Consider the following 15,312-nt stretch of genomic DNA (forward strand, 5'->3'; position numbering starts at 1 on the left):
AAGAGACAAGTTTTGTATAATATTTCAATTGAATTTCAACTTCAATCCAAAGTGCCGAGAAGGCTCTGGGCTTTTCTTCAAGGTGCTTTAGCCCTTTTTTGGCTTCCCCCTAATTCACGGGGACAATTGCAAAATAGTAGAAGATTCAAAAGAATAATATGAAGTAAACATGACAAAATATTCATATTTATGCTGTCTGGAATAAGATAAAAGACGTCAACAGCATGTGCTTTCATAGCTCAGTTGGTTAGACCACCCGTTTAGTAAGCGGGAGGTCTTGAGTTCAACTCTCAATGAAAGCATTACCACATTTTGAGTCTTTTTATAGATTGATCCATGTTCGATTTGTTTAATAAAATTATATAACATATATTTAAATGTTTTTTTCGATATTTTTAATTTAACAATTTACTTCTAATAAATTATAATGTTTTAATAATTATTTTTTACTATTATTAGTATCAATTAATTTATTATACTTGCTTTGTTTTGTTTTTCAATCTATATTTTCTCAGATTATTAAAAATAAAATTGCATGAAATTAATTATATTTTAATACTTATTTTTTTAAACATGTTAACCAAACAGGTAACTTGCAAAAGCTTAAAATTTATCAAAATAGATTTCTAAAATTTAATCTTGAAGCAGACAAATTATAAAATAGTTTTTTTTATAAAATATTTAATATTTAGTTTGGACTATTCTCACAATTATAGTACAATAGATATTAAATAATTCTATATCCAGATTTATTCCGTCATCACATCATTAACTTTTCAATGTTTTGTTGAATAAATGATTATTTTATACAAATATATAATGTGGCACTTTTTAAATTTGTTCACACAAAAATTAAGAATGGGAATTCTATCTTATTTTAAGGATAAGAAATATTTTAAAAAAAAAAGCTGATAAGTGGTCCATAGGAACTTCTACTTTTTTTAGAAAAAAAAAATTTACGATAAAAATGAAAATAATTAAATTATTCATTTGATGTTTATGCTTCTATTTTAAATCTAAATTGAAATCTTCTTATATTAATAAATAATACAGTAAGATTATATTTAATCTTACTCTACATAATATTTTGAAAAAGGCATTTATAACTTTCAACGAATATAAAACAATTAATATTAGTTTTTTATAATCTAATCTTGAGTGAACAAATTAATTATTATTATTTATATTCCAATTTTGTTCAAAAAATGAAATATTCAAACTTTAAAAACTAAATTAAATATCGAGTTAAATAATTACAAAAGTTCACTAAAAAAAGAAAAAAAAAAGTGAAGGTTAGGACATTCTACCAGGTTCCTTTGCCCCTTCCCCAAGCTTCGATTCACTTGAAAACCCCACTGGCCACTGGCCACGGCCACTGTATCAATAATCTTCGCTCTCGCCGTCAATGGCCACCCGAAGAACTCCATCGTTAACCAAATCCATTTTAACCGCCGTAACTACTTCTAGAGCCTCTCTCTCTCGCTCTCGCTCCGCCAGACTCTTCTCCGCCTTCTCTCCTACTTCGGAGAATGCTATAAATTCCCTTTTTCGGTCGGAGATTATCAACGCACTCGCATCCTCCAATGTCGCTTCCGCCAAGTTCCTCTCCCAATCTTTCACTCGCAGCTTCCACGCCTCTACTCCCTCCTACCGCTCTGCTGCAAATCCTCAGGTATCGAATTTCGTTTCGAACTCTTTCGTTAATTCCAATTACGCTATCATTATATGATTATAGGCCACGAATTTGGTGCTCTTTGATAAATATTGATCAACTTATGGTTGATGAATGAGGAGATTGTATTGGAGGGTGAATTTTACTCTATAATGCTTTAATATGAAGATATATTGTGCTCTTTTGTTTTTCTTCTCTTATAAATTACTATGAGAACTGCATTATTTGATTATAATTTCTAACACCTATTTCTAAACAGCGCTTCACACACTTGCATTTTATTCCATTGGCTAATGAATAATGTGTCACACAGCAATCCTTCATAGCCTCTAACTGGAGACAGAATATTAAAGTTGATTTAGGGTTTCCGAACTTCTGGTTAAATGTGTGTGTTATTTTTGTATTTGGTTTACTGATGTGTTCTCTATATATAATCAGGTAACGCAGACAGAGTTCACTGATATGGCATGGGAGGGTGTTGTGGGTGCTGTTGATGCTGCACGAGTTAGTAAACAACAAATTGTGGAGTCAGAGCACTTAATGAAAGCCCTCTTGGAGCAAAAGGATGGCTTGGCTCGAAGGATATTTACCAAGGCAGGATTGGACAACACGTCAGTTCTACAGGCTACTGATGACTTTATAGCTCAGCAACCTAAGGTGTGTTTGCTGGTGATTATATTTTTATTGGTATTTTAGAAAATTCTGACCTGTGTTTGTATGGCAGGTTACCGGTGACACAACTGGACCTTTAATGGGTTCGCATTTTAGCTCCATCTTGGACAATGCTCGCAAGTACAAGAAAGAAATGGGTGATGAATATGTGTCTGTGGAGCACCTTTTGCTAGCATTTCATTCTGATAAGAGGTTCGGGCAACAGTTATTTAAGAATCTCCAGCTTAGTGAAAAGACTTTGAAGGATGCTGTACAAGCTGTTCGTGGAAGTCAAAGAGTGACTGATCAAAGTACAGACCTATATTTTAAGGTTTCTTATTTTTCCAGAAGGATAGGAGCACTTGAGATTGGTTCTATCTTATTATTACAATAAAGCTAAAAATTGTTAAAATTCAGAAATAAACCTTAAACCAAATTGAAATACAAGTGTAGGAATATTAAGTTTGATGGGATGACAAGGAAAAAAAATAATGATTATTCATGATTTTTACAAGCTATTGTATAAATGGAACTAACAACCTAAGTTGAGAGTTATAAATCGGTGTCATATTTGGTCTATAATGTTAGTGTTGTGTGATAAAGCTTGGTGGTTGTATTTGATCTGTAAGGTGCCAGTTGTTTCAATTAGCATGATGGCATCTATGTGAATCTGCATTCTCGAGCATATTGATTGTCATTCTGCTTGATCCATGACCAGCTTTCAGGTTATGAATCAAGACCTGATTTTTGAGCTCATAACATTTGTATATCTTTTTCTTTTTCAAATATGTCCCAATTGTTACTTAAATTTCACATGTATAAATTTAATCTCATAGTTGTTTTTGCATTGTTTCTTTACATTTGGCCTGCCCTGTTATCTTTTTTAGTTCCTTTTGTTTGTTACTCAGATTTCTGATTAACTAATTTTTTTTTTGTTTGGAAATAACTGTATATAGATCCTGAGGGGAAATATGAAGCATTGGACAAGTATGGAAATGATTTGACCGAACTTGCTAGGCGTGGCAAGCTTGATCCTGTCATAGGTCGAGATGATGAAATTCGGCGCTGTATCCAGATATTGTCAAGAAGAACAAAAAATAATCCAGTTATTATTGGTGAACCTGGTGTGGGGAAAACTGCAATTGCTGAAGGGTTTGTTTATATAAATTTATAACAATTCCATGTGTTATATGGCATAATTGTTGTTATTATTGATATTATCTTTGTAACTTATTCTTTGTACATATTTTTCCTTTTTGCATGATTTAGATTTTTCATGTCTATGTTAGTGTTGAGTTAAACTAAAGGTAGATTCTCCTATTTGCCTAGAACAAAATTTGTTCACTAGTACATTGGATTCTAGGTTTATTTATGTCTTGATTTTTGGCCTGTAAAATCATCTCATTACAGTAAGCTTTCCCAATGGGTTTAAGTTTGCATTGTTTAGTCAGAACAGAATGGTTTGAAAACCATAATTTTTTTGTTCTTTGTGCCACTTTCTTACACATGTTCATAGTTTCTGCCTTCACGGGCTTAAGGTCTCTAATCAAGGTTAAAATTCTTAAACCTGGAACAAGTACTTTAATTTGTTGATATATCCATATTTTGTTTAATTGCAATGAGCTCTAGCAATGGAATGCTCATTCATATTGTATTAATAGAATATGATTTTCGAGTGATACTTTTTTAAACAAAACTGCTTCAAGTTCTAACAATACTTTTTTATGCTGAACTATTTGTTTCCGATGTTGCATATGCAGTTTCCTATAATTAATTGTTCTAACTTTCCTTCATTGTTTTGCAGATTAGCTCAACGTATAGTGCGTGGAGATGTTCCAGAACCATTGATGAACCGAAAGGTTGAGATCCTTTTGTTTTTAATGTAATATGAGTTGAGTTACTTGTTTGACATAATATCAAGTCTTAATGCAGGCTGATTATGTAAAAGCTTCTGAAAAGAGTCTAATCAAGCTGCTAACACCTTGTAACAATGTCGTATTCTCCCAGCCCTAAATGGTTAAAACTTATTTTTCATACATTGAAATTATAAGGTCTAGTCCTTCTTTTAACTTATGAATCTCAAGACTGAGCACAAAGCCTAGATACTTCTAAAATACACCCCCCCCCTCCCAACAGAAAGAAAAAGAGATAAAGAAGGTTTTCCTGTGATTTTAAAATACAAAGCATGTTTCTTTCTTACATTCAAAATAAGACATTTAAGGTGGCAAGGAAAATATTATCTGAGAGTGCTGTCAATGTAATTATTTGTCTTGCAAAAATATTTATTTTTCCTATTTGAGACTCAGGGCATTTTCCTTGACCTTTCTCAGGCTTGTTGCTTTTTACTCTTTTAACAATTATGACATTATCAATGAACTTTGAAAATCTTATGAAATGGCCTACCTAATTGTTCCTTTTTTTCCCTTTACAAATTATCTTTGAATGTATGTAATGTTGTAATCAAGTGCAGCTTAGTGTTGTAAAGCTCTTGCTAATCTGCTATGTGCAGTGTCCAAGGGCTTCATGTTAAACTTTTGCCTAATATCTCCGAGGTAGTCTTGCCAGGAAATAATATAATACTGTAATATTTTGTTTAAATTTGTGTTGAAGTTTTGCTCTGATTCTTGATGCTTTGTAGTTGATCTCCCTTGATATGGGCTCATTGCTTGCTGGTGCCAAATATCGTGGAGACTTTGAAGAAAGGTTGAAAGCTGTCCTGAAGGAAGTTACGTCATCAAATGGGCAAATCATTTTGTTTATTGATGAAATTCATACCGTTGTAGGTGCAGGTTGGTACCTTGTTCTTGTTACTCAATCCTTTCAAGTTATAATCTCAAGATTTAGAATATTATGTATTTTTTGTTAGAGATGTTAAATAATCATTCTCATGCCTTCACCTGCTAGCTTAAGCTTTTAGAATAGTTGGTTCATGACATGGTATCATAGTGTCTATAACCTAGTGCTTTAGAATTTGATCCTTGCCAACCTTCATTTTTTCTGAAAAAAAAGAAGGTCGACTCAAGTGAGGGTGTGTATTAGAGATGTAATATGAAACCATATGCTTTTTACCTGACAACTTAAGGTATGATTGGATCTATATTGAAGATTATTAATAAATATAGAGATTAAGTGTCTTGATTCAAATAGTTTATTCATATAATTTCTTCCTCCTCAATTTCAAAAGTCTTATTTATTTACTTTATTCCTATACAATAAAATCCAAAATTCATAATTAACAATGAATACACCTCATATTATATTCTTTCTTAGAATACTCATGTTCACCTTTGTTTTATAATAAGGATATTTTTCATATATACTTTTATATTTGTATTTCACTTAAACTAAAAAATTATTTGTGCTTTAGAATAGTTTTGTTCTAGTTTTGCTATTCAACCAATTAGTTATACAATGTTTTTTTATCCTTGATTCACTAATAGGGGCTACAAGTGGGGCGATGGATGCTGGGAACTTGCTGAAGCCAATGCTTGGAAGAGGTGAACTTAGATGCATAGGAGCAACTACGCTGAATGAATATAGAAAATATATTGAAAAGGATCCTGCACTTGAACGTAGATTTCAACAGGTGTTTTGCAGTCAACCATCTGTTGAAGACACAATATCCATTCTCCGTGGGTTGCGTGAACGCTATGAGTTGCATCATGGAGTTAAAATATCAGATAGTGCACTTGTTTCAGCTGCTGTTCTTGCAGATCGATACATCACAGAGCGCTTCTTACCTGACAAAGGTAAGTTTACTAGTGCTTAAATGATAAGGGTTGTTTGCGTACAAATGATTATTTTAGGGTTTATTCACTATTTTAAAGAATTTTTTAGTCTTAACTAGAAGAACATAAATTTTCTTTTATAGGAAAAGATAAATTACCATTCTCTCTCTTTAAAGCATTCAGTTTCTTGTGGTTTTTATGTTTTAGAAGCTTGAGTAGCTGCATATTGCTTAAGCTTGAAAAGTTTCTGGTTGATTTGTTGCTTCTGCTATATAATTTAATTTTTCCCTTTTAGCTATTGATCTTGTCGATGAAGCTGCTGCAAAGCTGAAGATGGAGATCACGTCTAAGCCTACAGAATTGGATGAGATAGATAGGGCAATATTGAAATTGGAGATGGAAAAACTCTCTTTGAAAAATGACACTGACAAGGCATCTAAAGAAAGATTAAGTAAGCTCGAAAATGATTTGAGTTTACTTAAGCAGAAGCAAAAGGAATTGACAGAACAATGGGACAATGAAAAAGTTTTTATGAATAGGATAAGATCAATCAAAGAAGAGGTAAGTTTTAGTTTTTGTGTTGCCATGACCATAAAATTCCCCCCTTTACTTTCTGCATCTTACATGTTATAAGAATGTATAGATTGATAGAGTCAACCTAGAGATGGAAGCTGCAGAGCGTGATTATGATCTAAACCGTGCTGCTGAGCTTAAGTATGGAACCTTGATGTCCCTTCAGCGCCAATTAGAAGAAGCTGAAAAGAACCTAGCTGACTTTCGAAACTCTGGACAATCTTTACTTCGAGAAGAGGTCACTGACCTTGATATTACCGAGATTGTTAGCAAATGGACTGGTATACCATTATCTAACCTCCAACAAACTGAGAGAGAAAAGTTGGTCTTGCTGGAAAAGGTTCTTCATAGGAGAGTGGTTGGTCAGGATATTGCTGTAAAATCTGTGGCTGATGCAATTCGCCGTTCAAGGGCTGGATTGTCTGACCCAAATCGACCAATTGCAAGCTTCATGTTCATGGGACCAACTGGTGTTGGCAAAACTGAGCTTGCCAAGGCTTTGGCTGGCTACTTGTTTAACACAGAAAATGCTCTTGTTAGAATTGATATGAGCGAGTACATGGAGAAACATGCTGTTTCTCGCCTAGTTGGAGCCCCTCCTGGTTATGTCGGATATGAAGAAGGTGGTCAGCTAACTGAAGTGGTCCGGAGAAGACCCTACTCTGTGGTACTGTTTGATGAAATAGAGAAGGCACATCATGATGTCTTCAACATCTTGTTACAGTTGTTGGATGATGGAAGGATTACTGATTCTCAAGGAAGGACTGTTAGCTTCACAAATTGTGTTGTGATTATGACCTCAAACATTGGCTCCCATTACATACTTGAAACCCTTCGTAATACACAAGATGATAAAATTGCAGTTTATGATCAGATGAAAAGACAAGTTGTTGAGTTGGCTAGACAAACATTTCGCCCAGAGTTCATGAATCGCATTGATGAATATATTGTTTTCCAGCCTTTGGATTCCGAACAGATCAGCAGAATAGTGGAGCTCCAGGTACTCATATTGACTTTATCCTTCTAAACTGGTTTCTTTCATTTCCTTGATATCCCTGGAAAATTTCAGGTAATTTTAATTAAAAATATGTTTAGTGTTTTGGTACAGAATGACAAAAAAAGTGAAAGACTCGTAATAATATTCTCGTGTATTGTTACACGATACAAAATACTTTCACAAGTATTCCTAGTTATACTGATACTAGAGTCCTAATTCTGATTAAATAAGGAAACCAATAACTTACTAAAGAAAAGATAAAATCTTCGCGAATAAGATAAGATTCCTAATGGAATAAAATTCCTAAAATCATGTAACAAATTTATACCTAAAATAACATAAATTGTCCCAATCTATTATGCATCGTTACCTTCCACTAAATGTTTTGTAGATGTTCTAACAATATGCTTTGGAAAAGAGTGAATAAATGAGTATGTTTTTCTAACATATAAAAGTACACCAAGCAGCCTGTGTTGTACTAAAGCGTGTTAGATGTTTGAGTGACTTACTGCAGAATAGTTGGGACTGAAGATGGATGATACTGTTGTTAATTGTTATAGTGGTTGTATTTTATTTGTAATATTTAGTCTCTTTCCCATTACGTGGGATCCCTTGATGTTTTGCATGGAATTTCTAGAGTAGTTGGTATGCTTTGCTGCTAAAGCAATTTCCTGGAAACACTTATTTTAATTGATACTGACTTAAAATGTTCATTTTTCTTAACTGGATGGCAATACGAAGACCTTGGTTTCCTTTAAAAACCTAAAATTGTTTTTGATAATTATTCTTTCTCGATGAATTATTCCGAATGATGTATGTATAGGAATGAGCTTCTTTGGGTGATGTGAATGCAAATACGGTGCTGATGCATTGTTATGTATCTAACATTGACATATATATATCTATATATATATAGTATGTTTGTATTTATGCCTGCTGAGCAAATAAATGGTGTAAATTTACCATGCTTTTAATTAAACTTTTTTAATGTAATTGAAGTTTCTGTTAATTGTGGACGATTTAATCCCACTGTAGAACTGTTCGTTTGACTCAATTCTAATTGATGAATATGGAATTGATACGCATTTCCTTACCTGCTACAGATGGAACGAGTGAAAGACAGGCTCAAGCAAAAGAAAATTGATCTTCATTACACTGAAGAAGCTGTTAAACTTCTTGGTGTACTGGGTTTTGATCCAAATTTTGGGGCAAGACCAGTTAAAAGAGTAATACAACAATTGGTTGAAAATGAAATTGCTATGGCAGTTCTGAGGGGAGATTTCAAAGAAGAGGACTCAATCATTGTTGATGCTGATGTGACTCCGTCAGGCAAGGAACATCCGCCTCCAAATAGGTTGCTTATTAAGAAGCTGGACAGCCGTGTTACAGATGCCATGGTTGTCAATGACTAATTTTGCCCGCTGGACTCGAACGAAAGCTTCACTTAGAAAAAGGTGTTCTCTGTTTTTTTTACCTTAACTCCTTAAGGTGCGAACTTCGTCCTAGTGTTTATGGGTTTTCTTTTATTTATGTAGCAAACAACTGATAGATAATTTGAAATAAATTGAAATTTTAACTTATAAGTAATCTAAAAGAGGCGAGTGTCTTTTAGTTCTTATTTATTGCCTTAAATGTTTTATTTTTATTTGATTTTTCCTTGTCCTTAAATTATTTGATAGCAAAACTCTGGAAAATGCTACTAACAATTTATAAGATACTAGTTAAGGAGTAAAAAAGTATTATCAACACATCTTTTCTGTAATTTTTAATATACCCTTATACTAATAAAAAATTTTACTTATTAAATCTTAACACATTAACAAGATTCAAATTCGTCTTTAATGGTCCGTAACGGCTTAAACGTTTGCGAAAATTTTCTCCCTGCGCCCCTCCCCAGGCGCTCTGTTCATTATTGAATGTACCGAAGCGTATCTACGAATAAATATAGTTGCTAAATAGTAGGAAACTTGTACCGACGGAAATTGAATATCCAATACCCTTGATTTTCGTTAGATCCTAACCCTTTCTTTTTTGGGTAATTAATTGCTTAGTCAATTACAGTGCCATGTAACCCATGAACAAAGCAATGAAGTGCTGATTTCAAACCAGAACGTGAATCAACCAGGCGAAATTCAAGGACCATGGTGATTTTGTTTTTGTTTTTGGACTACTTTCTTACTCGCGCTGTATTGTTAATTAAGGAATGCGCTAGTGCTGTTTATATTTTGTTCTATGTTTCATGTTCTTGACAATTTTGGTCGCGTTACAACTTATGTTAACTTGGTCTTTATTTAATAAGCATAATTTTGATACATTGTCAATATAAAAAAAATATGCAATCAATTAATTTAAATTAATTTTAAATATACTTTTTAAAGTAATTGTTATAAACGTTAATTACTTTTAATTACATGATATATTTAATTTATTTGAATTAAATTCGTAAAATTTGACAAAATAAAGAACACGATATTTTGTTGGCCCAAAAGTTAGTTGGTCATGACGAAACGGAATCGGAAAGAATTACTTGTGGAGCATGAAGGGGGACAGGATTGGAATCCAAATTTATTTTGGGCCCCTAGAAGAAACTCCTACCAGTATTTTGTTCTTTTTTATACAGGTAAAGAAAATGCCAAAAGCAGTGCAAATCACATTAGTGTATGCAGGAGTTCAATAGATATTTTTTTTGGTCGTGAGGAGTTTAATAATTAAAACAACAGATATGGCAACGGAGAATATATCATTTTGGTATGGGCTTAGGATGAATGAGCTTTTGATGTTTTAGTGATTTCACCCAAATCAATTTTGCTACTCAGATCCAATATCCATGCTAATTTTTATAATAAAAATTTCATTATTAAAAACTAATGAATTCAAAAAAAATTTACAATTAACGTTTGAAGATTTTTCGCAATACTGAAATAAATTTTAAAATTTTGAAAAGTTCATTTTCTTCTTCTTTTTTTTACGTACATCTTTTATTATTATTTGAATGTGATGTAAAATGACTGCTTTGTAGCGAGAAATTACACCGTTTGAAGTCACAGATCATCGCCATTCTACGAGCCCATTTGCATTAAGAAAAACATGCTACGTGCCCAACAGACTATATTTTTACCAATTACTGGCAACGACGAAAAAGCACGTGAAAAAAGTAGGTATTTTAGTAATTGCATATATATATATATATATAATTTTAAAATTTATGTAAATTTAAAATTTTTTATTGTAATATTTTTTTTAATAAAAAAAACTATTTATTTTCATTACTTATTGTATTAGTGTTTTAAAAAATTATGTAAAATTTAATGCTGTAGTATATTAATCATTCTTTAATAATATAGTCAAGTAATTAATGTAATTATATGTATATTTAAAAAAACTGAATTTATAATGAATTTTAATATATTTTAAATTTAATATAAAAATTGTGATAATTATTTAAATGTAATTTTAAAATATGCATAATTTTAGAGTCCTGATCAATACTCCTAAGACATTGATTAAAAATCGTAAAAAAAAGTGTATTTTAATATATCTTGTAACAAAAAAAAAATCAATTTTAGATCTTTAAACATTTCCCTAAAAACATTGGTCAGTGCGTGACATGATTTAAGTTTAAAGTAATAAAATATGTTAAATAACAGTTAAAACACATTTTATATGAGGTGAATTTAGATATATAAACATGATTCCACAGACAGCCTTGGTACTTGAATGGATGAAATTGAATTCTGCATGCACTGATTAAAACATGATACGACCCCACACCAACCCTCCTTCATCCACATCACATCACTAGCTGGCGGCCAAGTGATGTGAATAATTTAATATTACTATTACTAAGCACCACACTCCCACTCCCACTCCCACTTCGCATTTCCCAATGCAAACCCTCACTTTTTCTCTCTCAATCTTTAACTCCTAACTATATCATTCTTTTTTATTTTTAATTATATATACTTTTATATTATTTTATTTTTAAATTAATCATTAAATTACAAATTTTAATTAAATAAATTGTATCTCTAAAATTATAGATTAATTAAAATTATAATATCTTATTTATATATATTAAAATTAATATAACATATACTTTTTAAAAATATATAAAAAAATTGTTTGATTACATTATTATAATTATTTAATCATATATATATATTAAATTACTTGCAGTATAAAAGTAGAAATAGCTTACAGATTAAATTTCTTCCCTATATTATTAAATATAATTCATATATGTATAATACAATTTTATTAAAACGTATACTGTTAATTAAAAAAATCTCTAATTAGGGTAAATGTTATATTTGAAAATGATCGTTTTTATAATTTAATTATCTGTTTATATATAGATAATTCGTACACCAGTTCATTGTAGCTTAATTTAAAATATTTTAACTCTTTACACTACAGAGTTTAATATTTTGTCTCTTGCTTTATCATTATATGTATTACAGAGTGTTTAAAAATTAGACTTTTATATTATTTAATTTTACTAAATATATGTTATATTTACTAACGTTGTAATTTCTTGTAGAACATACGCAGTTTAAAATACATATTTGCTGTTCATTTTTCATAAAAAAAAAATTAATATAACCTTAGAAGTAAATTATAAAAATAAAACTTCACAATGAATGAATAAAATAATACAACATAATAAAGGTGATTTAATATAATAATTTTTATATACTTTTAGATTCTTTTATTCAAGTGAATATATTAAATTAATTTACAATATCGTACTATTATAATTAATCTTTAATAGGTTTTATAGTTTAAAATCTTTAATGGTTTTTTACTTGATTAAAATGTAAGATTGTTTCAGTTTAATTAATAATTTTAAATTTTGGTCTTAAATATGTAGTTACATTATTATTTTTTTACTATTGTCTATGATAAAAAAATATTTATGGTCTAAATAAGAAAATGTAGTATTATTTTGATTTGATAATTTTTTTTTTTGTCTTTTTTCTTATTTTCTTTCATTAGAACTTAACAGAGGATAGGCATAATATAATTCACTCTTTTCTTTTTCCAATTTGTACTATGTACAGTACATACAAAACATGACAAGTTAATTAAAGAAAAGGAGTATAAGAGGGATGGAAGAAAAGTAATACAAAAAACAAATAAAAAAGATTGAAGAGCAAAGAGAGAATGGGTCTCCGATTATGTAGTTTGTTTGTCTGGAATGATTATTGGTTTCTCTATCATTCCATGAATGTGAAAATGAAACGAAGTTATCACTTTATTTAATGTTCTTTTTAGAAACACAACAAAGATGAAAATCCTTTTTCAACAACACAATCTCATTTTGGCGCTCCCTCCACTACTCACAGTCACAACTATATAAATAAATAAGCGAAGGAAACCACGAGACACAAAAACGTGGACACGACGGTGCTACTACACAGTACATAGTAGTTTTACTCAAAATTAAGAAGGAGAATCAAATCCCTAACAGATAAATAATCCTTTCTACTCTTTTTTAAGGCTATTATATTTTTTCGTCTCTGCGGTGTTCTTCTCTGCAATGTAGGTCGTCGGAGAATGGCAAAGTGTCACCGGAACGACGTTGGATCAATCGTTCTCGACCACCGTTACTCTGCCAAGAATGCAACTACCGGCGTCCACTTCCGTCTCTGGAATTCCCGCTCCGCCTCCTCGTTCCGTCGCATCATCATCGACGCCGTCAGCTGCAGCGGCACCTCTCGCTACCGTTCTCACCGCCGCAGCCACGACGCCGGCGAGTTAAACTCAACGGCGAGCTCGGCCTCGGGGAGCCAGAGAGAGAAACGGCAAGTGCGGGAGAAGTCGGAGAAACTGTCGGATCTATTGAGCACAACGGAGAGCGAAACGGAGGGGGAGGCGAAGAAGAAAGAAGATGCATTGGTGGAGCTGAAGCGTGTGGTGAAGGAGTTGCGTGAAGATGACTCAACGAAGCGGCAAATGGCTGCGGCAAAAGTGAGGTCACTGGCGAAGGAAGATTCGGAAGCGAGAGGAACACTGGCAACGCTAGGAGCAATTCCTCCACTCGTCGGAATGCTCGATTCTGAAGACGTTCATTCTCAGATCGTTTCGCTCTATGCGTTACTCAACCTGGGAATCGGCAGCGATGCGTGCGTTTCACTCTTCAATTCATCTTTATCTGCATTTTCTTTACCTTTTCGTTCAATTCACGCCGTTCTGTTTTCGATTTTGCACCACTTTCTGATTATTTTGTCTATAATTAATCGAGAAATTCGATGTTTATAATGACTATTATTATCATTATTACAGAAACAAAGCAGCAATAGTGAAAATCGGCGCTGTTCACAAGATGCTGAAGCTTATTGAATCGCTGGATGCTACAGATTCGTCGGTATCTGAAGCGATTGTCGCGAATTTCCTTGGATTGAGTGCTTTGGATTCGAACAAACCAATAATTGGATCCTCGGGTGCAATACCGTTCCTAGTTAAAACCCTAAAAAAATTAGATTATAATGATGATAATAAAAACAGCTTCCAAGTGAAGCAAGATGCCCTACGAGCATTGTACAACCTTTCACTATTTCAGACCAACGTTTCACTCGTTTTGGAAACCGATTTGGTTTCATTTCTGGTGAACGCCGTAGGGGAGATGGAGGTGAGTGAGAGAGTTCTCTCGATTCTGAGCAATTTGGTGTCGACTCCGGAAGGTAGAAAATGTATCAGTGGTGTGAGGGATGCCATTCCAATTCTAGTGGATGTGTTGAATTGGACAGACTCGCCAGAATGCCAAGAGAAGGCATCGTACATTTTGATGGTTATGGCACATAAAGCCTATGGTGATAGGCAAGCCATGATTGAGGCAGGGATTGGGTCTTCGTTGCTTGAGTTGACCCTTGTGGGTTCCACATTGGCACAGAAAAGGGCCTCAAGGATATTGGAGTGTTTGAGGGTGGACAAAGGGAAGCAGGTTTCTGCAAGTGCAACGGTTTCTGCACCTATTTGTGGTGGCTCTTCATTGGCTTTTATGATGAAGCCAGGTGGAGGAGGTAAAGGGTATTTGGTGGAGGATGAAGATGTGATGATGAGTGAGGAAAAGAGAGCAGTGAAGCAATTAGTCCAGCAGAGTTTGCAGAACAATATGTTGAAAATTGTGAAGAGGGCCAATTTGCGTCAAGATTTCGTTCCATCCCAGCATTTTGCTTCGCTCACGTCAAGTTCGACCTCAAAGAGCTTGCCATTTTGAGGAATTTGAAGAAGGGGAGTCGAGAATTGATGAACATTGATGTTAGCTTTGACATTGTAATTTCATTGAGTTTTTGATCTTGCAGCTATTTGCTAGCATTCATGTAGCAAGTAGCCAAGCCATCGCTTGTCAAAATCTTAATAGATTATTATACATGTATTTCTAGTGTAGGTCTCTCTTTAGGTTCTTTAATTTGTTTTTTTTGGGTGTCATCTAAGGACATATTCTGTTTTTTAGCGTGAGCTAATAAATTGAAAACGAGACATTTCAAGCTATTAAAGGTGGAAAATCACCATGGTACCAAACAAATTGTGTGGTACATTGTGTATTTTAGCGATAGGGTTGCTTTACACATGCTACTGCTACAATAGCATTCTTCTATTCAAGCAGTCACTTTCTAACCATAAAACACTTTTGTCTTCCAGTTGGCCCGACTATTGTTTTATTTTTCTAATTGTATTTAATGTTGCAA

General features: G+C 32.8%; 2 protein-coding genes and 1 non-coding gene across 4 annotated transcripts; all 3 read left to right on the plus strand.

Annotated features, from left to right (window-relative positions):
- Window positions 1-228: 228 nt before the first annotated feature.
- On the plus strand, window positions 229-302 carry TRNAT-AGU. The gene has a single exon. It is a non-coding gene; the product is annotated as a tRNA-Thr (tRNA).
- A 962-nt stretch (window positions 303-1,264) lies between these two features.
- On the plus strand, window positions 1,265-9,238 carry LOC113864349 (chaperone protein ClpB4, mitochondrial). Its single transcript, XM_027497956.1, has 10 exons — window positions 1,265-1,672; window positions 2,111-2,329; window positions 2,397-2,634; window positions 3,280-3,475; window positions 4,128-4,182; window positions 4,962-5,112; window positions 5,764-6,072; window positions 6,347-6,612; window positions 6,695-7,624; window positions 8,725-9,238. Exons 1-10 carry the CDS (start codon window positions 1,406-1,408, stop codon window positions 9,031-9,033), a joined length of 2,940 nt encoding a protein of 979 aa, XP_027353757.1. The 5' UTR covers window positions 1,265-1,405; the 3' UTR covers window positions 9,034-9,238.
- A 3,939-nt stretch (window positions 9,239-13,177) lies between these two features.
- LOC113866349 (U-box domain-containing protein 12-like) lies at window positions 13,178-14,840 on the plus strand. 2 transcript variants are annotated; one of them, XM_027501227.1, is made up of 3 exons: window positions 13,178-13,746; window positions 13,907-14,601; window positions 14,635-14,840. In XM_027501227.1, exons 1-3 carry the CDS (start codon window positions 13,178-13,180, stop codon window positions 14,838-14,840), a joined length of 1,470 nt encoding a protein of 489 aa, XP_027357028.1. The 2 variants fall into 2 exon arrangements, with proteins under 2 accessions (XP_027357028.1, XP_027357027.1); XM_027501226.1 differs by having other exon boundaries at window positions 13,907-14,840.
- The last annotated feature ends 472 nt before the right edge of the window (window positions 14,841-15,312 follow it).

The sequence above is a fragment of the Abrus precatorius genome, unplaced genomic scaffold, assembly GCF_003935025.1.
Source record: "Abrus precatorius isolate BTA unplaced genomic scaffold, Abrus_2018 Scaffold4, whole genome shotgun sequence".
Taxonomy (NCBI): domain Eukaryota; kingdom Viridiplantae; phylum Streptophyta; class Magnoliopsida; order Fabales; family Fabaceae; genus Abrus; species Abrus precatorius.

Coding starts and splice junctions, on each gene's coding strand:
- LOC113864349 (XM_027497956.1), top strand. CDS start 1,406: ATGGCCACCCGAAGAACTCCATCGTTAACCAAATCCATTTTAACCGCC. Junction 1,673..2,110: donor GCTCTGCTGCAAATCCTCAG/GTATCGAATTTC, acceptor ATATATAATCAG/GTAACGCAGACAGAGTTCAC. Junction 7,625..8,724: donor GCAGAATAGTGGAGCTCCAG/GTACTCATATTG, acceptor TACCTGCTACAG/ATGGAACGAGTGAAAGACAG.
- LOC113866349 (XM_027501226.1), top strand. CDS start 13,178: ATGGCAAAGTGTCACCGGAACGACGTTGGATCAATCGTTCTCGACCAC. Junction 13,747..13,906: donor CTGGGAATCGGCAGCGATGC/GTGCGTTTCACT, acceptor TCATTATTACAG/AAACAAAGCAGCAATAGTGA.